We start from the raw sequence: 26717 nt of genomic DNA, 5'->3' as shown, positions 1-26717 counted from the left end.
GGAGGGAGGGAAGGAAGGAAGGGAGGGAAGGGAGGGAGGAAGGGAGGGAGGGAAGGAAGGAAGGAAGGAAGGAAGGAAGGAAGGAAGGAAGGAAGGAAGGAAGGAAGGAAGGAAGGAAGGAAGGAAGGAAGGAAGGAAGGAGGGAAGGAAGGAAGGGGGAGGGAGGGAGGGAGGGAAGGAAGGAAGGAAGGAAGGGGGGAGGGAGGGAAGGAAGGAAGGAAGAAAGGAAGGGAGGAGGGAGGGAAGGAAGGAAGGCAAGGGAGGGAGGGAAGGAAGGAAGAAAGGAAGGGAGGGAGGAGGGAGGGAAGGAAGGAAGGGAAGGGAGTGAGGGAAGGAAGGAAGAAAGGGAGGAGGGAGGGAGGGAGGGAAGGAAGGAAGGAAGGGAAGGGAGTGAGGGAAGGAAGGAAGGAAGGAAGGAAGGAAGGAAGAAAGGAAGGAAGGAAGGGAGGGAGGGAGGAGGGAGGGAAGAAAGGAAGGCCGCCCCCCCCCGCTTTCGGCCCCCTTACCTTATTCCAGGGCGGCGGATCCAGCGGCGGCGGCGGCGGGGAGTCCTCCGGCGGCGGCCTCGCGGCGAGGGAGGGAGGGAGCTGCCGGGGCTGGCCTCTGGAGGCCTCCAGGGACCAGCGCCGGGCCTCTCCGCTACCGGCGCTGGCCTCTGGAGGCCTCCAGGGACCAGCGCCGGCTGCTCCGCGGCTTCCCCGCGGCCTCCGCTGGTCCCTGGAGGCCCTCCAGAGACTCTGGAGGGCCTCCAGGGACCAGCGGAGGCCGCGGGGAAGCCTTCGCTGGCCGGCGCTGGTCCCGGAAGGCCTTCCAGAGCCTCTGGAAGGCCTTCCGGGACCAGCGCCGGGTGCCCCGCGGCTTCCCCGCGGCCTCCGCTGGTCCCTGGAGGCCCTCCAGAGACTCTGGAGGGCCTCCAGGGACCAGCGGAGGCCGCGGGGAAGCCTTCGCTGGCCGGCGCTGGTCCCCGAAGGCCTTCCAGAGGCTCTGGAAGGCCTTCCGGGACCAGCGCCGGGTGCCCCGCGGCTTCCCCGCGGCCTCCGCTGGTCCCTGGAGGCCCTCCAGAGGCCAGCCCCGGCAGCTCCCTCCCTCCCTCGCCGCGAGGCCGCCGCTGGAGGACTCCCCGCCGCCGCTGGGGGGGGGGGGCGGGGGGGGGCGGGGGGAGTCCTCCAGCGGAGGCCGCGGGGAAGCCGCGGGGCACCCGGCGCTGGTCCCGGAAGGCCTTCCAGAGCCTCTGGAAGGCCTTCGGGGACCAGCGCCGGCCAGCGAAGGCTTCCCCGCGGCCTCCGCTGGTCCCTGGAGGCCCTCCAGAGACTCTGGAGGGCCTCCAGGGACCAGCGGAGGCCGCGGGGAAGCCTTCGCTGGCCGGCGCTGGTCCCGGAAGGCCTTCCAGAGCCTCTGGAAGGCCTTCCGGGACCAGCGCCGGGTGCCCCGCGGCTTCCCCGCGGCCTCCGCTGGTCCCTGGAGGCCCTCCAGAGACTCTGGAGGGCCTCCAGGGACCAGCGGAGGCCGCGGGGAAGCCTTCGCTGGCCGGCGCTGGTCCCCGAAGGCCTTCCAGAGGCTCTGGAAGGCCTTCCGGGACCAGCGCCGGGTGCCCCGCGGCCTCTCCGCGGCCTCCGCTGGTCGCTGGAGGCCCTCCAGAGTCTCTGGAGGGCTTCCAGCGACCAGCGGAGGCCACGGAGAGGCCTCCACCACTGCCGCCGGGCCCCGCGCGCGGGCGGGGAAGGCGGGGAGTGAGGGTGGGAGCGTCCCTGCGCGTGCGCAGGGGCCCTGCGCAGGCGCAGGGACGCTCCCTCCCTCACTCCCCGCCTTCCCCGCCCGCGCCCGCGGCCCACCGGCTCCGGGGCTGCCTAAACCGGGACCTTTAATGGTCCCGGTATAGGCAGCCCGGGATCCGGGATTGGGTGGCCAGATCCGGGAATGTCCCGGGAGACCGGGACGGTCTGGCCACCCTACCCACAACAGACACCCTGTGAGGTAGATGAAGATATTGGATTTATATCCCGCCCTCCACTTCGAAGAGTCTCAGAGCGGCTCACAATCTTCTTTATCTTCCTCCCCCACAACAGACACCCTGTGAGGTAGATGAAGATATTGGATTTATATCCCGCCCTCCACTCTGAAGAGTCTCAGAGCGGCTCACAATCTTCTTTATCTTCCTCCTCCACAACAGACACCCTGTGAGGTAGATGAAGATATTAGATTTATATCTTGCCCTCGACTCCAAAGAGTCTCAGAGCGGCTCACAATCTCCTTTCCCTTCCTCCCCCACAACAGACACCCTGTGAGGTGGATGAAGATATTGGATTTATATCCTGCCCTCCACTCCAAAGAGTCTCAGAGTGGCTCACAATCTCCTTTCCCTTCCTCCCCCACAGCAGACACCCTGTGAGGTAGATGAAGATATTGGATTTATATCCCGCCCTCCACTCTGAAGAGTCTCAGAGCGGCTCACAATCTCCTTTCCCTTCCCCCTCCCAACAGACACCCTGTGAGGTAGATGAAGATATTGGATTTATATCCTGCCCTCCACTCCGAAGAGTCTCAGAGCAGCTCACAATCTCCTTTCCCTTCCTCCCCCACAACAGACACCCTGTGAGGTGGGTGGGGCTGGAGAGGGCTCTCACAGCAGCTGCCCTTTCAAGGACAATCTCTGCCAGAGCTATGGCTGACCCAAGGCCATGCTAGCAGGTGCCAGTGGAGGAGTGGGGAATCAAACTCGGTTCTCCCAGATAAGAGTCCGCACACTTAACCACTACACCAAACTGGCTCAGACAGACAGACAGTTTATTTACGGTCGCAGACCAATTAAAATACAAGAATTTAAAAGCTTCAACACAAAAGATAAATTCTATGCTATAATAAGTATTAGGATAGACAATTGTCTTAATATGTTCAGTATAAGAGTTACACCAAGATGTAAGTTAAAACAGAACACCTTAAAACTGAGAAGCAGTAAAGCGAGTCTTTTGGATGCTATAGCAGGCAGTGCAAAACTTGGCAACAGCTTTGGAAAGAGCTCTTCAGATAACAGAAGCCAACCAGGGTCAGCCCTAGTTAGTACTTGAACAGGCAACCACCAAGGTTGCTTATCCAGAGGCCGGCAATGGCAAGTCAGCTCTGAAGTCTCTTGCCTTGAAAACCCTATGGCGAGGTGTCAAACTCATTTGTTATGAGGGCCGGATCTGACATAAATGAGACATTGTTGGGCTGGGCCATGTGTGTCATAAAAGGTAATGCCAGGTAGCAGATATATAAAGACACAGACAAACACAATTAAAGATTTTTTTTTAAAAAAAAACACCTTAAAATAAAACATGCTTAAAACATTAGCATTCATTGGTCTTAAAGGTGCCGTTGTATTTCTCCCATGGGATCCAGGGAACTGGACAAAGGAAGTTCTGGCTTTTCCCTTCCTTCCCTAGGAGGCCAGGAGGGAGAGGAGCCTCAGCCAATAGAAGGAAGAGAGGCTTGCTCAGTAGTTCTGCTGTGTGATTGAGAGAGCCTGGCAAAGCAAGCTCTTCCTCCCCCCCCTTCCACTTCAAGGGAGGAGCCTCAGCCAGTGGAGAAAATAGTGGGTGACTGAGCAAGCCTAGCAAAGCAAGCTGTGATGCAGAAGGAAGTTAGAGAGAGGGGAAAGGAAGCAGACAACAGCCAGTTGCTCGGGGGCCTTCCGGGGCCGTGATTCAGCCCCTGAGCTGCATGTTTGACACCCCTGCCCTGTGGGGTCACCATAAGTCGTCTTTGATGTGAGGGCATAAAAGGGGGGGATTGCCTGATGAATGAACATGGGCATCCTGGCTTAATCCTGGTTCTTTCTTTGCTGCAACTCCCACCATAATACAGGTAGGAATACCTGCTGAGTCTCTGCTAGAGAGGTAGAAGAAAGAGCAATGGTGTCAAAGCCAGCATATGCTGTGGAGTTGTACAGTCACTTGTGAGCCAAATCTAGCCATAGTTCCAAATGCAGTTTTCCACATTCTGTCTGGACCAAGCGAAGCAAGTGTAGACGACCAGCCTTTCTAAACTGGGCTACAGCCGGCTACCCAGGAAAAAGCAGAAAAAACCCCCGCTGTAGAGTGGGGAAAAAATGGTTGCCAATGAAAAGTACAACCCAATCAGACAGCAGTGCAACCCTGCTCTCTTGTATCACCGACACAGACCTTTAAATCTTCCTCAGAGAGTGGGATTTCTGTTGCGCGAACATTATTCTAAAACCCGGACGCGGCTTGGAATTGTACATTCTGTTAACATTTGGATTAATTGTTATGGCTAATAACAACCCATTTGTATGCAAACTGGCAAGTGGGGAATTTGTGTGGCGGCTGCCGCCTTGGAAATGTTCATCGGCAAATGGGCCTATAAAAGGTTAGCTCAAATTTGAAGGGAATGCGAGGGAGTCGCTGTCGTTCCTTATTCACTTCGTCGATTGTGCCGTTTGCTCCTGTGTTTGGGCCTTTCCTCTGCAGTTAGGATTCTGCATGTGGTGGCATCGCAAAGACTCTCTCGTCTGAACCAGTCTGGTTTAGTGGCCACCGTACCAGATTGAGATCTGAGAGGCTCGAGTTCGAATCCCCACTCCGCCATGGAACCCTTCTAGGTGACTAGGGTTACCAGGTGCTGGATGGTGACTGGAGATCTCCTGGGATTACAACAGATTTCCGGGCAACAGACATCAGTTCAGTTGGAGAAAAGGGCCGCTATGGCAGTTGGACGCTACGGCAATAGACCCCATTGATGTCCCTCCCCTCCTTAAACCCCACACTCTTCAGAATCCACCCCCAAATGTCCTTCATTTACAGTTGTAGCACACACATGCACACTGTGAGAGAAGGAACTGCTGTATTCCGTATGATTATACCATCTCTCATTCCCTTTGGAGTGGCTGTAAAGATCAGGAGCCAAATGTAATACTCCCACAGAGTATTTCCATGCCCTGGTATATATTTCCATGCCCTGCAATACCTTACATAGTTAACTATGATACAGATTCCTTCACATCATCTGCATGTATTATTCAATACGGGCCACTGAAGAAGGCCTTTGTGGCCTGAACACATCTGGTCCAAGTTTAATGGTTTGCTGGTTCGCATCAGTGCAAGTGAGAACGTTGTATGTAACGTGCACTGCAAAATGTGCTACTAAGAGTATTCTGTGTTATATGTAGTATGGACTGAACAGCAGATGACCTGTATGGCCCAAAGGCCAATTTTGTGAACTATTTCAGTGCGCTGTCATGTCAAAGATATATTTTGCTTTTATATATGCTTGTCGCCTCAGCCTTTTAGGTATCCAATGCCATCCTCGATTCTCCAGGTATTTCCCAACTCAGAGCTGGCAACTTGAAGCAACACACATAAAAATAAAATAAAATTGAATAAAATAAAAAGTGGAGGGAGGATGCAAACCCAATGCCAAAACTGAATTAGAACATAAGAACATAAGGGAAGCCATGTTGGTTCAGGCCAGTGGCCCATCCAGTCCAACCCTCTGGGTCACACAGTGCCAACAGGAGGTCCATCAGTGGGGCCAGGATGCTAGTAGCCCTCCCACTGTGCCTCCCCAAGCACCAAGAATACAGAGCATCACTGCCCCAGACAGAGAGTTCCAACAATATGCTGTGGCTAATAGCCACTGATGGATCTCTGCCAATCCCCTCTTGAAGCTGTCTGTGCTTGAGTATTGTTCTACAAAAAGAATCCAGGAATTTATTTGCATATTAGGCCACACACCCCTGACATCACCATTGTTTCACAAAGGGCTTTTTTTTCTGGAAACTTGTTCGCATATTAGGCCACACCCCTTGATGTCACCATCGTTCCCCAAACCCCCTGACACCAAGCCAGCCGGAACTGCGTTGATGTTACCCTCAATCCCCAGAGGGCTTTTTCAGTAGAAAAAGCCCAGAAGGGACTCTTTTGCATATTAGGCCACACACCCCTGATGCCAAACCTGCCGGAACTCCTGCAATAAGCTATGGCTGACCCAAGGCCATTCCAGCAGCTGTAAGTGGAGGAGTGGGGAATCGAACTCGGTTCTCCCAGATAAGAGTCCGCGCGCTTAACCACTACACCAAACTGGCTCTCCTACCTGAGCCGGGTACCTGAACCCAGCTTCCACCGGGATTGAACTCAGGTTGTGAGCAGGGCTTGGACTGCAGTACTGCAGCTTACCACTCTGCGCCAAGAAGGGTAACATAAAAACAAAGAGGTCACCTGCATATTCGGAGAATGGATTGAAAAAATGACGGCTGCTTCATTTGGCACAGTGCAGGCCTCCAATTCCAATCCAGAAATAGCCGCAGTTCAGGTATCTGAAATTTGGGGGGCGCTATGGGGAAGGCTCCTTCTTCGCAATCAGCAAAGATCAGAACGGTCTCTTGTACGGATTCCAGCACAATTAAGAGGGAAACGAGAGCCAGGCTTAATTGCGATTGGGCGATTTTTGGAAGGAGAAAACACCCCCGTTCCTCATCGGCTGAGCTCTGCCAAGTATTCTCATTACAATTGATTGTGCGCATATAGATATTTTCCCTCAGAACAATATATTAAAGGGGGGGGGGAGGGTCGGCTTGTAATTTTAAAAAGGAGCCAATATACCCAGAGTACAGTTTGCAGCTCCGTCACTCGTTAATCACTCTGTTAAACATAATAGCCATTCTTGTCTCGCGGCCGTTAATCATGTTGTGAATGCACTTATCAGCGTATATTAGAAATACAATACAAGACTTTCCGACACAGGGATGGATGCAATTACTGCAATCAGGGTACATTTAGCTATTGTCTTATCATGCTGCAGTGGTGGTTCTGAAATACTTCTTCTTCTTTTTTTTAAATCAACCCAATGCCAGTAGAATTTGAATAGGGAGGAAAAGGCCAAGTGTTGGTGGTGGGCCCAGCAGCCCGCTGAACTTCTTGCGGGTGGTGGCGGGAAGGCTGGGGCTGCAGCTGACTTAACAAAGAAGAAGAGGAAGACGATATTGGATTTATATCCCGCCCTCCACTCCGAATCTCAGTGTCTCAGAGCGGCTCACAATCTCCTTTATCTTCTTCCCCTGCAACAGACACCCTGTGAGATGGGTGGGGCTGAGAGGGCCCTCACAGCAGCTGCCCTTTCAAGGACAACCTCTGCCAGAGCTACGGCTGACCCAAGGCCTTTCCAGCAGGTGCAAGTGGAGGAGTGGGGAATCAGTTTGGTGTAGTGGTTAAGTGTGCGGACTCTTATCTGGGAGAACCGGGTTTGATTCTCCACTCCTCCACTTGCACCTGCTGGAATGGCCTTGGGTCAGCCATAGCTCTGGCAGAGGTTGTCCTTGAAAGGGCAGCTGCTCTGAGAGCCCTCTCCAGCCCCACCCACCTCACAGGGTGTCTGTTGTGGGGGAGGAAGGTGAAGGAGATTGTGAGCCGCTTTGAGACTCTTCGGAGTGGAGGGCGGGATATAAATCCAATATCTTCTTCTTCTTCAAACCCGTCTCTCCCAGATAAGAGAGCTATGGCTGACCCAAGGCCATTCCAGCAGCTGCAAGTGGAGGAGTGGGGAATCAAACCCGGTTCTCCTGGATAACAGTCTGCACACTTAACCACTACCCCAGACTGGATTTCAGAGGACTGAAGTTTGTGACATGGGGGCAGGACTTTGTCTCTGGATGCCCAGTTGCCAACAATCTCCAAGGTGGACCCAGGAGTTCTGGAATTATGACTGGTTGAAGATCATTTCTACAAAGATCATTTCTATCGCACTCTCTGTAAGTGGGCACAGAGAATCATAGAGTTGGAAGGAACCTCCAGAGTCATCTAGTCCAACCCCCTGCACAATGCAGGAAACTCTGAAATACCTCCCCCTAAATTCACAGGATCTTCATTGCTGTCCAATGGCCATCTAGCCTTTGTTTAAAACCCTCCAAGGAAGGAGAGCCCACCACCTCCCAAGGAAGCCTGTTCCACTGAGGAGCCGCTCTAATGGTCAGGAAGTTCTTCCAAATGTTGAGCTCAAAACTCTTTTGATTGAATTTCAACCCATTGGTTCTGGGCCTACCTTCTGGGGCCACAGAAAACAATTCCACACCATCCTTTATATGACAGCCCTTCAAGTACTTGAAGATGGTGATCATATCACCTCTCAGCCGCTTCCTCTCCAGGCTCCTGAGAGTTAGAGTCCATTTAGAACATGTACGGTCTCTTTCCTTCCCTTTCCAATGCACCCCACATTCCACACTGGCACTTTAGGGCGGAGTCAAAGCTCAGCGATTTTGTACGACACTGACCCCTTTTCTGAGAGGGAGCGATAACTGAAGAATCTGGGGAATCCAGCGCCCTTTTATTTGTGTGTGTGTGAAAAATTCAAGCCCCAGCAGTATGAAACAACAAATTAGTAAAATTGAACCCCAAATTCTGACACACTTGGGGATTCTTTAAAATCACAAGAGACCTCTACTTGATCTCCACAGGGACCGGTTTTGTTGCAGGGATGCCAGCCTCCAGGTGGGACCTGAGAATGTTTTGGAGTTATAGCTCATCGCCAGACTTCAGAGATCAGTTCCCCTGGAGAAAATGGCTGCTTTGGAGGGTGGACTCTATGGCACTGTACCCCACTGAGGTCCTTCTCCTCTCCAGGCTCCACCCCCAAATCTCCAGGAGTTTCCCAAGCTCGATCTGGCAACCCTACCCCTCACCCCCTGCTGTTGGCTATGGGGGATTGGCAACCCTATTTGGTTGTTTTCACAACTGGCTACCACCTTTCCTTTTTAGATATCGTGAGCAGTGTTCCCTCTAAGCTGAGTTGGTGTGAGGTAGCTCACAGCTTTTTTTAGCGTCCGGCTCACACATTTTTGTCTTCGCTCTGGAAAAATGGCCCCAGAGCAAAGTGATTTATGCAGGAGCTCACCACTTTATTTCCAGTAACTCACAAAATAGAATTTTTGCTCAGAAGACAACAGTTTAGATCAGGGGTGTCGAACTCATTTGTTATGAGGGCCGGATCTGACATAAATGAGACCTTGAGGGGCCAGGCCGTGTCGGGCCAGATGTGTACCTATTTAAGATTAGGTAGCAGAGATATAAACTGTTTAGAAGACGCAGACAAACACAACTTTTTTTTAAAAAAAAAACCCCTTAAAATGAAACATACTTAAAACATTAGCACTCGTTGGTCTAAAAGGTGCTTTCTTTGTATCTCTTCCATGGCATCCAGGGAGCTGGGCAAAGGAAGCGCTGGCTCTTTCCCTCCCTCCCCAGGGGACCAGAAGGGGGAGGAGCCTCAACCAATGGAGAAAATCGAGGCTTTGCTCTGTAGCTCCTGTGCGATTGAGCAAGCCTTGCCAAGCAAGCTGAGATGCAGAAGGAAGCAAGAGAGAGGGAGGAGGAAGCAGACAAGAGCCAGTTCATCGGGGGGGCCTGACTGATATTGTGAAGACTTTAAAAAGAAATCTTTGACCATTTACAATTTAGTCCAAAGTTTCATGTCAAACTTTTCTTTTCTTTTTTAAAGTCTTCTGGGTTGAAAGAAAGTCCTCTTTCAGCGTTGGCTAACCCTGACCTCTGTACCATCTGTCTAATTGGGTTCATTTATTAGATCCTCCAAGCAAGCCGGGTTAGGGAGGCTTTTCTGCAGTCCTCATTTAAGGATAACTTAAGATACCGCTTTAAAAAAAAAACAACATTTGAAATTGTAGTCAGAGCACAAAAATAGTCTGTTTCCAATGAACTGCTCTTCAGAGCACAATTTTGTTGTAAAACGCGAACGGGGGACAGCTGTTTTCCAAGAAAGCGTAGCGTAAAAAGTCTGTTTTTAATAGGAACAAATTTAGTTGTCATTTGTTAGGTCGGAGTGGAAGGTACGTGCCTCCTTTTATGTTGGTGTTTGTGAATGTCTGAAAGCGTATCCCGTCTGTGGGCATTTTTCAACAAGGGCAAACATGGGTGTGTTGTTTCCTTGCTGTTCTTACTGGCAGCATTCTCCTCCTTTCCTGGTCTCCTGTCCCTGTTATTTAATGCCACTGAGGATGGTATGACATGCAACTTTTTGTCAATTATGGCATCAAGCTTCATCTGACAATTAGGACTGCCAATCTCCAAGTGATGAAAATACACAATAGGCTACACAGAGGAATGAGGTTGCAACCAAATAAAACAAACCACTCTGTGAAAAATGCTACTACAAAATATAATCCATACAAGGAAAAGAGTGCATTTCAGCAACCTCATAATTTTACATACCGCATGTGCGTACTTATGCATATATATACACCATTGTGCAAATAGTCCAAAACATCATAAGTCCAGAAAAGAGCTCTAGTCTGAATTATATTTTGTAATAGCATTTTTCACAGAGTGGTTTTTTTATTTGGTTGCAATCTCCAAGTGGTATCTAGAGATCTCCTGGGATCATAACCGGTGTTCCCCTCTAAGCTGAGTTAGTGTGAGCTAGCTCACAGCTTTTTAGCCTTCGGCTCACACATTTTTGTCTTAGCTCAGAAAGGATGGCCCCAGAGCACAATAATTTATGCAGCAGCTCACCGCTTTAATGCCAGGAGCTCGTCACAAAGTAGAATTATTGCTCACAAAGCTCCACAGCTTAGAGGAAGTATTGATTATAATCAGGGCTTTTTTTTGTAGCAGGAACTCCTTTGCATATTAGGCTGCACCCCTTTGATGATGATGATGATAATAATAATATTTAATTTGTATCCCGCCCTCCCCGCCGAAGCAGGCTCAGGGCGTCTCACAACACAGGTACTTCAATAATTAAAACAATACGTATTATACGTACATACATATTAAAATCAAACATTCATAAAATTAATCATCATTGTAATTAAAAAGTATTCTAAGATTAGATTAATATTAAAATCTTGATCTTATACATCGTACAGTTTTTTTCGTGGCGACGGTATTATTCAACAATATGCTGTAAGATCATTAAGTAAAAGCCAGCTGAAAAAGAGCAGTCTTGCAGGCCCTGCGGAACTGAGCAAGGCTCCGCAAGGCCCGCACCTCTTCTGGGAATTGGTTCCACCAGTGGGGGGCTGAGATCGAGAAGGCCCTTTCTCTAGTAACTTTCAGTTTGGCCTCCTTCGGCCTGGGGATTGTCAATAGATTTTGAGAACCAGATCGCAGTGCCCTCTGAGGAATATATGGAGAGAGACGGTCCCTAAGGTAGGCAGGTCCTTGGCCATATAGGGCTTTAAACGTAGCCAATCCTCCAAGAGCTTATAGGGCTCTCCTTAAAGGGCCTACTGTAAGCTCTTGGAGGAAAGAAGCCCTGATTATAATTGATCTCCAGGCAATATTTGGAACACTTTCCCTATGAAGAAAGGTCAAAACGCTTGGGGCTCTTTAGCTTGGAGAAACGTTGACTGTGGGGTGACATGATAGAGGTTTACAAGGTTATGCATGAGATGGAGAAAGCAGAGAAAGAAGTACTTTTCTCCCTTTCTCACAATACAAGAACTCGTGGGCATTCAATGAAATTTCTGAGCAGTCAGGTTAGAACGGATAAAAGGAAGCACTTCTTCACCCAACGGGTGATTAACATGTGGAATTCACTGCTGCAGGAGGTGGTGGCGGCTACAAGCATAGCCAGCTTCAAGAGGGGATTGGATAAAAATATGGAGCAGAGGTCCATCATTGGCTATTAGCCACGGCATATTGTTGAAACTGTCTGAAGCAATGATGCTCTGTATTCTTGGTGCTTTGGTGGGGGGGCAAAGTGAAAGGACTTCTAGCCCCAATTGTGAACCTCCTGATGGCACTTGTTTTTTTTTTTGGGGCCACTGTGTGACACTGAATGTTGGACTGAATGGGCCATTGGCCTGATCCAACATGGCTTCTCTTATGTTCTTATGTTAATATAAATTAGTTAGCCCTGGGGGGAAATGGTCACTTTGGATGGTGGACTCTATGATATTGTACTTCACTGAAGTTTCTCTTCTCCCCAAACCCCCGTTCTCCTCAGGCTCCACCCCCAAAATCTCCAGGTGATTCCCAGCTTGGAGCTGGCAATCCTGTGGCATTATGTCTCTTTGAAGCCCCTCCCCTCCCCAAACTTCACTCTTCTCAGGCTCCATCCCCAAAATCTGCAGGTTTTTTTCCAACCCAGAACTGGCCACCATATCCAACATGGTGATATCATGGGGGTTCATAACTGACTTGCCATAGCCAATAGGATTCCATTGCCATTCTGGTCAATGAGGGCAAAGGACAGTGAGGGGAAAAAAGAGGAGGGAAATGATGTCAAAGTCACATGCCAATGGAATGAAAAAGTGGCAAAGAGCATCAAAAAGACAAATATTTGGCAATAGGGTGGGGGACACAGGACGTTTTCAATCAGTTATCTTAATATACTTCTTTTCGAGTGGGTATCAAGCTTTGAGGGTATTTGACGCTCTCCTAATACCTGTTTCAGGATGACATTTAGCTCTGTGTGTCATCTCAAAGAACAATCTCGCTCAAAAGCTATCGGAAGGCCTCTCTGCTCCCAAGGATCAGGCTTGCCGGCGCCAAAAGAAGCAAATAAAAATAATTGAGGCGATTGTCTTCGTTGTCTCCTGGGTTGTCGCGATGAGGTTGATAAAATCAAATAAACCGGGAGTTATAGCAAGTTGTTAGCAGGAGAAACAGTTGCGAATTGGCACCGCCAACCAGGCCGGGCGCTTAAGATGTTTTCTCATTATCCAGATTTATTGTTTTCGGGGAGCAGAGGAGAAACCATCGGCTAAGCGAAAAAGGAGGTGAAAAACGCCTGGACTGGGGGAATGTGGAGTTTGGAACAAAAATGCTCGGTTTAGTGTGTGATTTGTGTTTGAATTACCGTGTTGTGTGTGAATTCCTGTGTCCGTTTGTGGTGGATTATCCTGCACTGCATCAAATGCCAGAGATCCGGCATCCAATTGGTAGTTTTGAAGGGCCGCATGGACTGATAAAGAAAGTGCGGTCCATCAAAGCATTCGCTTTAAAAAAAGACTCTTGATCAGGGGTCGCCAAACTGCGGCTGTATAAATCGATGGTCTCATTTGGAGTACTGTGTGCAGTTCTGGTCGCCGCTCCTCAAAAAGGATATTATAGCATTGGAGAATGTCCAGAAAAGAGCAACTAGAATGATTAAAGGGCTGGAACACTTTCCCTATGAAGAAAGGTTGAAACGCTTGGGGCTCTTTAGCTTGGAGAAACGTCGACTGCGGGGTGACAGGATAGAGGTTGACAAGATTATGCATGGGATGGAGAAAGTAGAGAAAGAGGTACTTTTCTCCCTTTCTCACAATACAAGAACTCGTGGGCATTCGATGAAATTGCTGGGCAGACAGGTTAAAACGGATAGAAGGAAGTACTTCTTCACCCAAAGGGTGATTAACATGTGGAATTCACTGCCACAGGAGGTGGTGGCGGCCACCACCTCCTCCCTCTGTCCTTATAGGGGAGGGACGGTGGCTCAGTGGAAGAGCATCTGCTTGGGAGGCAGAAGGTCCCAGGTTCAATCCCTGGCATCTCCAAAAAAAGGTCCAGGCAAATAGGTGTGAAAAACCTCAGCTTGAGACCCTGGAGAGCCACTGCCAGTCTGAGAAGACAATACTGACTTTGATGGACCAAAGGTCTGATTCAGTATAAGGCAGATTCATATGTTCATATATGTACAAGCATAGCCACCTTCAAGAGGGGGTTAGATAAAAATATGGAGCAGAGGTCCATCAGTGGCTATTAGCCACAGTGTGTGTGTGTGTGTGTATATATATACATAAATTTGGCCACTGTGTGACACAGAGTGTTGGACTGGATGGGCCATTGGCCTGATCTAACATGGCTTCTCTTATGTTCTTATGTGGCTTGGGAGCCACATGTAGCTCTTTTACACATATTGTGAGGCTCTCGAAGCCCCCACTGCCCCATCAGCCACCTTGGAGAAGGCATTTGTCTCTTTAAATCACTTCTCCAAGATAAGCCAAATGCATTTAAAGAAGAAGTTGCTTTCTTTCCATCTCTCCCTCTCTCCTCCATCTATTTTCCTTCCTCCCTCCCTCTCTTGCAGTTCTCCAACATCTCATGTCTTGCAGCTCTCTAACATCTGACATTTATTCTATGTGACTCATAGGTTATTGACCACCCCTGCTCTATGGCACTGTGCCCCATTTAGGCCCCTCCTCTCTCCAAATGCCGCCCTTCCCAGACTCCGCTTCCAAAATCTCCAGGCATTTCCCAGTCCAGAGCTGGCCACCCTAGGGCCACCCAGTGAGTTACTAGGATTGAAGGAGGATTTGATTCTGGGTTTCCTCTGTCCTTATTCAACCTTCTCCTGGCTCTATGAGGTCTTTGATGTGCGTAGTCTCTTGCAACCTGGGAGTTTGCTTTTAGTTTTACTTAGAGTAGCATTTGCACATGAATTGTCCCTGTTTCCTGTTGGGAGAAGGCAACCTCCAGCACTCCTTTTAGCTTTGCCAGCATCGCTGGGACCAAAAGGACTGCAAGAGAGTCACACCATGCTCTTTTTGGGATATTTGGTTAATATGACAGAGTTTTGTCCAGCCATAGAAGCGTGAGACTGAATGCAGGAAATAAATCTCCCAAGAAGCGTATTGCAAAAAAGGTAAACTTGCATTTATTCAAGTAGATCTAGTTCATATTCAGGTTGCTGTCGAAAGGAGATAAAGAAGCCTAATCCAAAGAGGACTTTCGCTGTTACCAATGGCCAGCTTGTCCAGCATCATATATGTGGGAGTATGAGGGCATTGTCTCTCCAGGAAAGATGTGCAGAGATTTATGTCTTCATGGAAGGCCTTGTGTAGGGAGTGAGAGGACAAAGGGAGAGAGAGGAGAGGTCAGAGGATAGCTCCCAGGTGGAGACAAAGGAAAGCATCCCATTCAAAGAAATAACATCACCAGGGGTGTCAAACATGCGGCCTGGGGGCCAAATCATGCCCCTGGAGGGTTCTTATCAGGTCCCCGAGCAACTGGCTGTCATCTGCTTCCTTCTCCCTATATCTTGCTTCCTTCTGCATAACACCTTGCTTTGCCAGGCTTGTTCCATCACACAGGAGCTACAGAGCAAAACCTCTGTTTTTGGTTGAGGCTCCTCCCTTGGGGAGGAAGGGGGGGGGGGAGGCAGAGCTTGTTTTTCCAGACTCTCTCAATCGCACAGCAGAGCTACTGAGCCAAGCCTCTCTTCCTTCTGTTGGTTGAGGTTCCTCCACCCCCCCCCCCCAGTCCCCTGGGGGAGGAAGGGACAAACCAGAGTTTGCTTTGCCCAGTCCCCTGTACAAAGAAAACACCTTTAAGACCAATGAGTTCTAACGTTTTAAACATGTTTTAAATTTTTTAAAATATATATATTTAATTGTGTCTGTGTCCTTTATAAAGTTTATATCTCTGCTACCTAATCTTAAATAGATATGCACATGGCCTGGCCTGACATGGCTCGGCCCAACCTGACATGGCCTGGCCCGACAAGGCCTCCTTTATGTCCGATCCGGCCTTCATAGCAAATGGGTTCAACACCCCTGATCTATACTCACTTAGAGTGATGTACCTCCCCCCCCTCAGTGTCCAGGCATCCTGAGTCGCTCAATCCAACACTCCCTCTCAACTCCGTATGCCAGGAGTGGCCAACGGTAGCTCTCTAGATGTTTTCTGCCTACAACTCCCATCAGCCCCAGCCATTGGCCATGCTGGCTGGGGCTGATGGGAGTTGTAGGTAAAAAAAATCTGGAGAGCTACTGTTGGCCAACCCTGCCGTATGCCATCAAGTTTCACAACGTTCAGGTTGTCCCACAGGCCTTGGCATTTGTCTTCTGGTAGCAATTTGGTAAATATGTCAGCTGTCATTTTTCTCAGGGGAACAGCAGCGTCGCTTGACAACTGGTTGTCCCTGCAGCGCCCCTGTAGACTGTTTCGTAATTCCCATGTGCTTCGTCCGCATGCTGTTTTTTTCCGGAAAGAGAGGCGATTGTCTTCGTTGTCTCCTGGGTTGTCGCGATGAGGTTGATAAAATCAAATAAACCGGGAGTTATAGCAAGTTGTTAGCAGTTGTTGCAAGCTGTATAGAAGGCTATACAGTTGTTAGCAAGTTGTATAGAAGGCTATACAACTCTGGTTATCCTCTGGCATTTCAACCGGCAAAGGCTGCTTAATACCAAAATCCTCAAGTCACGTTTGAAGTTGCTCTCATTCTCCGCACGCTTCGGAGGCGGATGCAAATTCTGCTTCGGTCGATGAGGGGGGCAACAATTCCTTGTTTTTCTCTGGCTTGAGCAAGTGCAAGGCTTTACCACCTGTTGGCAAGAACAACCATGGCGGAGCCATGACTGGGGAGACAGATGGGGACTGTGATGGAGGGCACCTGCGAACTAGGGATGCAAACTCCAGGTGAGGCCTGGAGCTCTCCCAGAATTACAGCTGATCTCCTGATTGCACAGGTCTAGGGTTGCTGGGTTGTCTCCTGGCCATTGGGGGATAAGGCTGCCAGATCCAGGTTGAGAAACTTCTTGAGATTTGGGGGTGGAGTCTGGGGAGGACAGGAATCTCAGTGGGGTACAATGCCATAGATTCCAGCCATCAGACCATCCAGGGCAGCGGTGTCAAACATGTGGCCTGAGGGCCGAAGTCGGCCCTCAGAGGGCTCCTATCAAGCCCCCGAGCAACTGGCTGTCATCTGCTTCCTTCTCCCTCTTTCTTGCTTCCTTCAACATCACAGCTTGCTTTGCCAGGCTTGTTCAATCGCACAGGTGCTGCAGCCTTTATTTTCTCCATTTTCTGGGCTCGGTACTGCGGTCTCATTTGGAGTACTGTGTGCAGTTCTGGTCGCCACACCTCAAAAAGGATATTATAGCATAGGAGAAAGTCCAGAGAAGGGCAACTAGAATGATTAAAGGGCTGGAGCACTTTCCCCATGAAGAAAGGTTGAAACGCTTGGGACTCTTTAGCTTGGAGAAACGTCGACTGCGGGGTGACATGATAGAGGTTTACAAGATAATGCATGGGATGGAAAAAGTAGAGAAAGAAGTCCTTTTCTCCCTTTCTCACAATACAAGAACTCAAGGGCATTCGATGAGATTGCTGAGCAGACAGATTAAAACGGATAAAAGGAAGTACTTCTTCACCCAAAGGGTGATTAACATGTGGAATTCACTGCCACAGGAGGTGGTGGCGGCCACAAGTATAGCCACCTTCAAGAGGGGTTTAGATAAAAATATGGAGCACAGGTCCATCAGTGGCTATTTGCCACAGTGTGTGTGTATATATATAACAAAATGCTGTGGCTAATAGCCACTGAGGGACCTCTGCTCCATATATTTATCCAATCCCCTCTTGAAGCTGGCTATGCTTGTAGCCGCCACCACCTCTTGTGGCAGTGAATTCCACATATTACGTAATCACCCTTTGGGTGAAGAAGGACTTCCGTTTATCCATTCTAACCCAACTGCTCAGCAATTTCGTTGAATGCCCTTTCAAGGACAACCTCTGCCAGAGCTATGGCTGACGCAAGGCCATTCCAGCCAGGTGCAAGCGGAGGAGTGGGGAAACAAACCTGGTTCTCCCAGATAAGAGTCTGCACACTTAACCACTACACCAAACTGGCTATCTTGAAATAGCCGTAATAGCCACCACCTGGAGGTTCCAATCCAAGCACAAGGGCACAATCTGACCCATAGCTATTTCCATTCAGAATGCAGCTCAAAGTCATGTCAAAAGCTAAAAGCTCTGCGGGAAATTGCTGGAAAGGTGGGGGGAAAGTGCAGATACAACAGAAAATAGGATTATATAGCTGGGCATTGTTCAGGGGGCCTACTCACTTCAAGGCTGTGGGGAAGCAATAAAGCTAAGTGGGCCCTTTTTTATTATCCCCCCCCCCCTTCTCTGAAAAGAAATATGTCTAATGAATGTCTCATGTCTGAAACACTGGGCTGGATTCATCAAAGGGAGTCAGTAATTACCAAATTGAGAGAATCATGAATCGCTTTTCTAAATTTGAAAAGCACATCAAGAATAGATCAGGAGCCGGCAAAATTAATAGTTACCAACTCATTTCCATAGAAATGGACTTATTAGCAAGCATGCCAGCTGCCTAAAATTGCAAGGTCTTTTCCTTCTGCTTGCAGGAAATAATTGTGTGTGTGTGTAAAAGTGTGTGTGTCTGTTAAATCAAAGTGTCCCCCCCCCCCAATCAAAACTTGAGTTTTGCTATGTTTGCACAAGCTGGGGCCGTGGCAGATTTGTGATTGGTTGACTTTTTTTTTTTTTAAAGAAGTGCACAGAAGAATATGCTGAAAAAGAGGAGTTCTTCATATGGGCCTCTTGAAGTCCCTTCTTTGTTGAGAAGTAGATGGAACTTTGAGTGAAGACAGCCAGAACAACGTTGGCTCTGATGGGACTGAACAGCTAATTTTTGCCCACCTTGTTTGTCAGTTTCAGCTTTTTTGGAAAAAATTCCTTTCATGCGTGTGTGTGTGTCTATCTATTTATCTGTCTATCATCCATCCATCCATCCATCCATCCATCCATCCATCCATCCATCCATCCATCCATCCATCCATCCATCCATCCATCCATCCACCCACCCACACATATACATACGCATACCAGTAATCTGAGGATTGTGGTTTTTGAGATCCATCACTAATGTTGCCAAGCTCCAGGTAGCATTTGGACATCTCCCAGCTATGATTGATCTCCAGCTACCAATCCATTTGATCTCCAGTTCCCCTGGAGAAAATGTGAACTTTAGAGGATGGACTCTGTGGCATTATAGCCTGCTGAGGTCCCTCTCCCCCAAATCATGCCCTGCCCAGGCTCCGCCTCTAGAATCTCTATGTATTTCCCAACAGATTGCAGCAGAGCAGCTGAACTTTTGGTAAGGCACAGCGAAGAATGAGGAAGAGAATGGAACTAGGTGGAAATTAATCCCATTGGCTTCATTTGTTCCCATACCATCCTGTCCTATCTACATCCCGTGCCCTGCTTCTAACTATGGATGTGGGGCTGGTGTTAACCAGAGACATGGCGTTTTTTAGTGCTGGCACCCTGTTTGTGGAATGCTGGCACCCTGAAGTTTGCCTGACATTAGGTTTGCTAGGCCTGGCCTGGCAACCAACAAGAGCCTGAATTTGTATGGGATGGGGGGGGGGGGCGAGGATGCAGAAGTGACTGTCAGCAATGGTGTGATGTCACTTCCAGTAAAAACAACAACAACAAAGCAACATCACACCCTTCTAGGAATTCCTGGAAACCCTATGGTAAAAACCATAGAATTTTGATGAGTCCTAGAAAGGACTGATGCTACTTCCCGTTTTCCCAGAAGTGCTGTTGGACAGTCATCAACATTGCATTTTAAAATATCTTTCTCCTGCCACTAGAGTACCAGTGAACACGTGAACACTTCCTGACACCAGCTGTTTTGTTTAGACGCTAATTCAAAATTTCTTTATTTGCGCAGGCCTCTATTTGAGTTTGTTTTCCTGACTATCCTTAATTTGTTCCCCTTTGGCCTGTGTGCATTTTGCCACCTGTTCTATTCCTCTGTAGATTTTGGATTGTTTCTTTAACAGGTTTGATACTCAGTGTCAGTTTGGGCTATGCCTTGGATTTGTTAGGTACTGGCAGCTGAGTTATCATTCCTTGTTTTTGTGTGTGTGTGTGTGTTTTTTTTTTTTGCCATTTTGAATTTTGCTTGGATGGGTTATTTTATTATTTTACGGTTGTATTGCTTGTTCGCTGGTTTGTGACTTCAGCGCAGCCTTGATATTGTTGTGAGGCACCTCGGAGAAGCAAAGACATATGGCAAAATAAATATAGACACCCTTGCTGGATTGTGTTTGCACTAAGTTGATGGAATTCCAAGCGTAGGACTCCCAGAATAATTGAGATGGAGTCCTGGGCCAGGTGCCCCAGGAAGATCGACTGGCCTATATATACCTAGCACCAGGAGCATCAACACTGAGTCAACACTGAGCCCCAGCCTAGAATTCCACTTAAGACAGCTGGAGCCAGAATCCAAGGGAGCACTAAACAGAAAGGAAGGCAATCGAACAATGTCTAAGGATCAAACTGTAGCATAGGACTGCTAGGCCGATGGTTGGGGTGAGAGATCCCTTGTCCCTGGCTCCTGGTCTGAGTGGGTGTGGAGAGCAATTAAAAAGGATTAAAAAAAAATAAAATTAAATGTGATGCTGGCTGTGGTGTTGTCACGTCTGGTTAAAAACCAGAAGCAACAAACGGTAGCTCTAGGAATGGCTGGAACCGCGATGGTTTTCCCATAGGGTTTCCAGTGATTCCTAGAGCTACCGATGTCACTTCCTTTTTTAAAAAACTGGAAGCGATGCAGTGCTTGAGTCAGTGTTGCAGCCCTCTCCCCCCACTCCCATTGGGCTGCTGATGGCCCATGGCCTGGGAGGGCACCCCAGAATTTTTGCCTGAAATATTGAAGAGGTGCTATTTGAACTTTATATAACCTTGCTCCCTGACATTTTGTGGTTGGTTCTGCCTCCTGTGGGAGGGATTTTGTTGCTGTCTCCACCCCCTCTGGTGGCCATTTTGTGATTGCAGCCACCACCTTGTTTCAGAATTCCAAACATGTCCATAGGGTCAAAAAGATTGGGGACCCCTGCCATAGTTGCCACCCTCCAGAGCAGCCATTTTCTCCATGGGATCTGATCCCTGTCACTTGGAGTTCAGTTGCAATTCCAGGAGATCCCTGGCCCCACATGTAGGCTGGCAACCTAGGCAAAGTCCCAGTTGGCCACACCAGAAATAAAGTTAGTGTCTGGTCTTTCTGCCATTTCCTCACTGCCCTTCAGAGCTCAATTTCCATCTGCTTTTGCCTCCACTTTAGGAGCCTGACTCTCTTCTTTGCTTGTTTGCTATCTAGTTTGAGAGTCGGTTTGGTGTAGTGGTTAAGTGCGCTGACTTTTATCTGGGAGAACTGGGTTTGATTCCCCACTCCTCCACTTGCAGCTGCTGAAATGGCCTTGGGCCAGCCATAGCTCTCACAGAGCTGTCCTCAAAAGGGCAACTTCTGGGAGAGTTCTCTCGGCCCCACCCACCTCACAGGGTGTCTGCTGTGGGGGAAAAAGGTAAAGGAGATTGTGACCACTCTGAGATTCATAGTATAGGGTGGGATATAAATCCAATATCTTCTTCTTCTCCTTCTTCTCCTTCCAGCGTCTCCGCACCTTCTAAACTGTTTCCTCTCCTCCGCATTCCATACTACGTTGGTTGACATGAAGCCCCACCGGTTCAACTGGTTAGCGGTTGGTCTGTACTTGCCTCCTCCAAGGAGAGGATGGTTTGGCATCTCCAGACCTTTCTCCAGGTCTCTTTTGAATGTAGGGATTTTGTCGAGTTCCCAAATGAGCCGGCAGCGGCCGTGCCTTCAACTCGCAGTTCAACTCTGCCTTCCAAGGCAGAGCGGGAAGTTCCGATCAGTTGTCATACTGTAGGAAAGGCCTGGGCCATGGGTTGAGTGTTTAGAAGAAAGGCTCCAGGGAAAATGAGAGGGCCACAGAGACCGAGTGAGAGAAAGAAATTCACTTTGGAAAGTTTCAGCGCCGGTTCATTATTTTAGCAACCTGGGAAGAGACGCATGAAACAAAGGCCCACAATTGATCGCAGTCTTCTCTGTGAGGGGATTTGGTGAGGGGATTTGGTGACCCAGATTCTGGAGCGTGGGGGCTAACTTACCTGTCTGCAAATGGAGGAATAAAACAGAGCATCCAGTCGGGGCAGAATGGTCACGAATTGTCTGGTGACTGGCAACGCGGAGAGCATTTCAACGGCAGGGAGACTCGCTTTTGCGAGCGGCTTCTCTGGTGGGACCAGAGATTCTGAAACGTGGAATCTAATTAGAACAGCACCGCTTTGACAGGTGAGTACGGCTGTTTTCGCGATGCCGCTAAGGAAAAAGAGATTAGGAGGGAAAGGCGAGGTTTGTTTTCAAAATGCCAGCCCAGCTTGGGGTGTGTGAAAATGCTGAGGGAACCGAAGAAAGACTTGATCGGCCCTTAAAAGGATTAGGCAGAATCTACCAGAAATGTACAGCCTTAACTTCCTCTGCATGTTTGGACACAAAACTTAACTCAGACGTCTATGGATTAATGCTGACTGGATTGGGTTGCAGGGACCCTATCACTCCAGCCATGTTCCACTCACGCCGGCTAGCAATTTGCTTCTGGGCCCTGGTATAATGGTCTAAGCATTGGACTAGGATCTAGGAAGAAGAAGATGATGAAGAAGAAGATATTGGATTTATATCCCGCCCTCCACTCCGAATCTCAGAGCGGCTCACAATCTCCTTTATTTTCCTCCCCCACAACAGACACCCTATGAGGTGGGTGGGACTGAGAGGACGGTCACAGCACCTGCCCTTTAAAGGACAACCTCTGCCAGAGCTATGGCTGACTCGAGGCCATTCCAGCAGGTGCAAGCGGAGGAGCAGGGAATCAAACCCGGTTCTCCTAGAAAAGAGTCTGCACACTAAACCACTACACCAAACTGGCTCTCGAAACTCAGGTTCGAATTCCTGCTCTGCTGTGGAAGGTTGCTGGGTGGCCTTGGCCAATCACTCACTCTCAGCCTAACCTGGCCACCTTACCTCCTCTGGTTCTGCCCCAAATCCCCAGGAAATTCTCAATCCAGAGCTGACAACCCTACATCAACTCTGCCCTACACTCTGATGTATGAACACAAACAGGGCTTTTTTTTGTAGCAGGAACTCCTTTCCATATTAGGCCACACGCCCCTGATGTAGCCAATCCTCCAAGAGCTTACAGGGTTCTTCTTACAGGGCCTACTGTAAGCTCTTGGAGGATTGGCTACAGCAGGGAGGTGTGGCCTAATATGCAAAGGAGTTCCTGTTGCAAAAAAGGCCCTGAACACAGACATCCTGGCATTCCCCTCCCCTGCTTCGGCGGAAAGGCGTTGAAATCGCATTTTCTCAGGGCAAATCTGGACTGGAGTTATTTCCTGCATCTGATGAAGTAGACTAGACTCCTCAAAAGTCACACTGGAATAAAGGCTGATTCGGTTGGGAAACCGCGTTGGCGTGAGGCAGCAGAACAAAGTTTGAGCCAAGGGGCACCTTTAAGACCAGCAAAGTTTAATTCCTGGAATATGCATGCAAACAAAAGCTTATATCCAGAATTAAACACTGTTGGTCTTAAAGGTGCCACTGGACTCAAACTTTGTTCGGGAATAAAAAGGCTGTTAGTCTTTCAGGTGGCTTTGGACTATAGGATTTCAGCCAGGGGTGTCAAACATATGACCCAGGGGCCAAATCAGGCCCTCGGAGGGCTCCTATCAGGCCCCTGAGCAACTGGCTGTCATCTGCTTCCTTCTGTCTCTTGCTTCCTTCTGCATCACAGTTTGTTTTGCAAGGCTTGCTCAATTGCACAGGAGCTACAGAGCAAAACCTCTATTTTCTCCATCGACTGAGGCTCCTTCCTTGGGGAGGAAGGGAAGAAGGCAGCGCTTGTTTTTTCAGACTCTCTCAATCGCACAGCAGAGCTACTGAGCCAAACCTCTCTTCCTTCCCCCTCCCGGACCTCTGGGGAAGGAAGGAAGGAAGGAAGGAAGGAAGGAAGGAAGGAAGGAAGGAAGGAAGGAAGGAAGGAAGGAAGGAGCTAAAGCTTCCTTTGCCCAGTTCCCTGGATGCTATGGGAGAGATACAAAGAAACACCTTTAATATCAACAAGTGCTAACATTTTAAACATGTTTTAAGTTTTTTTTAAAAAAAACATTTAATGGTGTTTGTCTGTGTTGCTTATAAAGTTGATATCTGTGCTACCTATTCTTAAATAGGTATACACATGGCTTGGCCTGACACGGCCCAGCCCAACAAGGTCTCGTTTATATCAGATTCGGCCCTCATAACAAATGAGGTTGACACCCTGATTTCAGCCATTATTTGCAAGTGGGATTTTTTTTTTCACAAGCTCACTGTAGATGGGAGTCAAGTCAGAGTTTCACATGATGTTTGGATCAAGTCAAGGACTGGTCTTCTTCGCCATGGTGTGCCCTGACGCAGCAATGAGAAATAAAGCATCCTGACTTCAAATATCCTTCAACTATACAGGGGAGGGATGGTAACTCAGTGGTAGAGCATCTGCTTGGTAAGCAGAAGGTCCCAAGTTCAATCCTTGGCATCTCCAACTAAAAAGGGTCCAGGCAAGTAGGTGTGAAAAACCTCTGCTTGAGACCCTGGAGGGCTGCTGCCAGTCTGAGTAGACAATACTGACTTGGGGAGGGACGGTGGCTCAGTGGTAGAGCATCTGCTTGGTAAGCAGAAGGTCCCAGGTTCAATCCCCGGCATCTCCAATTAAAAAGTGTCCAGGCAAGTAGGCATGAAAAACCTCCGTTTGAAAACCTGGAGAGCTGCTGCCAGTCTGAGTAGACAAGACTGACTTTGATGGACCGAGGGTCTGATTCAGTAGAAGGCAATTTCATATGTCCATCCCGTTAATGCCTGATGGGCTTTTCTTTTGTCTTTTAGGACCAACGTCTCTTCCTATGAGATCTTTCAAATGGACTTCGAAATTGACAACAGCAGTCGCTTGGTGGGGGCCCAGCAGATCACCTGGCAGGTGGAATACCCTCCCGAGGAAGCCCTGAGCGAGCTGCTGGTCTCGGAGATCTTTGTCAGCCAAACCGCTTTTGCCGGGATTGTTCCACTTGCAATGGTAAGAAGGGAGGCATTGTCTCCTAGTTTTTTAGGAGTGGCTTTTTCAAATTAATCTGCATGTCCCTTAATTTTTTCTTTGTTGGTTCCCAAAATAGGAATGTTCGGTGAGTGGGAGAGGAGAAGAAATAATTAATGGAAACTATTTTGATTGTTAAGATATGGCATGGGGGGGGGGGGGGGCGGCGGAAATCCCATTCAGAGCCATCTCACCATCCTTTTTAGCTCCTTCTGGTTCATGCTGTGATCTCCTTCCTGGTTTAGTCACATATCTGACACTAGCCAATGAGAGATCATATTGTGAACCGATGACATCTTTTATTGATGTGAGGATACCATGTAAGAAGACAAAGACAGATAGTTGTGTAGATAGATAGTTGCTTAGATAGACAGACAGACAGGCCCTTTTCACACTTACCAGTGGAAACCGGAAGGGAGTCAGTATTGTGCCGCTTGCAGTAATCCGAGACAGGGACGGGAGTTTTCAGACACATGTTTTTTTTCCCGGTAGGGTTCCGTGATTGAAGCGAGCCATTTCACACTGTCCCGCTCTTATCTCGCTTTCACCAGTGCCAGCCGTTTTCGCGCCATTTTCCGCCCGCCGGCGCGCGCGATCTCCGGCTTTTTTTTTTTTTTGGAATGTCAGTTTAGATCGATATAGCGATATATCGCTATATCGACCTGTCAGAACAGCACCACCATAGGGATGGCTAGGCTCCGTTGAGATGCCTATGGTGGTGCTGTTCTGACAGGTCGATATAGCGATATATCGCTATATCGATCTAAACTGACGTTCCCCCCCCAAAAAAAGCCGGAGATCGCGTGCGCTGGCGGGCAAAAAACGGCGCGAAAACTGCTCCCGGGTTAGATACTGGACATTTCACACAGCACCCCATAGCGAATTCAACCCGGAAGGAGGGGTTGAAAAGTGGAAGAAGCTGCTCTTCGTTTGTAACGACTCAGGCACGCCTCACTACCAGGACAGCCGCGGGAGTGTGTGAAAAGGTGAGAGTATTCCGGTAGCAGCCAGTTACTGAATCGGGTCTGTCTGAAATGCCAACAGAAACCCGTTACTGTTCAGTAACTGACCAGCTGCCATACCGGAATACTTAGGCTGTGTGAAAAAGCTCACAGACAGACAGAGGGGAGGGGATGCTGTAAATAAACAACTGAACAATTTTTCCGACACTCTTAAGTATTTTTCAGCATTACCAGCAGGGGTGGAATTCTAGCAGGAGCTCCTTTGCATGTGAGGCCACACCCCTTGATGTAGCCAAAAAAGAGTCTTGTAAGCTCTTGGAGGATTGGCTACATCAGGGGGTGTGGCCTAATATGCAAAGGAACACCTGCTAGAATTCCACCCCTGATTACCAGAAACCTTAATTTGTGTTCAAGGAAGTCAGTTAATTTTTAAATTGTTGGTTCCCAAGACAGGGATGTTGGGTGGGTGGGAGAGGTGCTCCATTTTGGGGTGTGTGTGTGTGTGTGGAATCCCATTCAGAGCCAGGATGTGTTCACACATTGGCGTGAAGGGCAGAGGTCTGTAGGTCTCACCATCCTTTTTACTCCCTTCTGGTTCCTGTTGTTATCTCCTTCCTGGTTTAGTCACATGTGCAACACTAGCCAATGTGAACCGATAACATCTTTTATTGATGTGAGGATACTGTGTAGGGAAACAGATCTAGGGATGGATGGATGGATGGATGGATGGATAGATAGATAGATAGATAGATAGATAGATAGATAGATAGATAGATAGATAGATAGATAGATAGATAGATGATGGATGGGGAGAGGGGGGAGAGAGGGGGGGTTTAGGGGATACTGTAAATAAACAGCTGAACAATTTTGCCGATGCTCTTACGTATTTTTCAACACTACCAGAAACCTTCCCAAAAAAACCAGGGAGCCCTTTTCACGTTGGCCCTCCCCCTTAATTTGTGTTCAAGGAAGCCAGAGATCGCACAGTTAATTCTCATCCCTGGTGAAAAATGCTTTAAATGAGCAAAATACATTTTGTTAAGATTTTGTTTACCTGACACGGAGTAACAGCTCCTTGGAAACCATTA

The 26717-nt window shown here is 48.7% G+C and overlaps 1 protein-coding gene across 1 annotated transcript in view; it reads left to right on the top strand.

The window, feature by feature from the left end:
- Window positions 1–26717, top strand: part of TMEM132B (transmembrane protein 132B) — a 384514-nt gene that overhangs the window by 206755 nt on the left and 151042 nt on the right. Inside the window, exon 4 of the mRNA XM_060249159.1 lies at window positions 24463–24649. Coding sequence (XP_060105142.1) covers window positions 24463–24649 — 187 coding nt within the window. The remainder of the gene's footprint in view (window positions 1–24462; window positions 24650–26717) is intronic.

Source organism: Heteronotia binoei, chromosome 11 (assembly GCF_032191835.1).
Source record: "Heteronotia binoei isolate CCM8104 ecotype False Entrance Well chromosome 11, APGP_CSIRO_Hbin_v1, whole genome shotgun sequence".
In the NCBI taxonomy this organism is placed as follows: Eukaryota; Metazoa; Chordata; class Lepidosauria; order Squamata; family Gekkonidae; genus Heteronotia; species Heteronotia binoei.
Note: the sequence above shows the minus strand (reverse complement) of the source record. Positions and strands in the feature narration are given on the sequence as shown.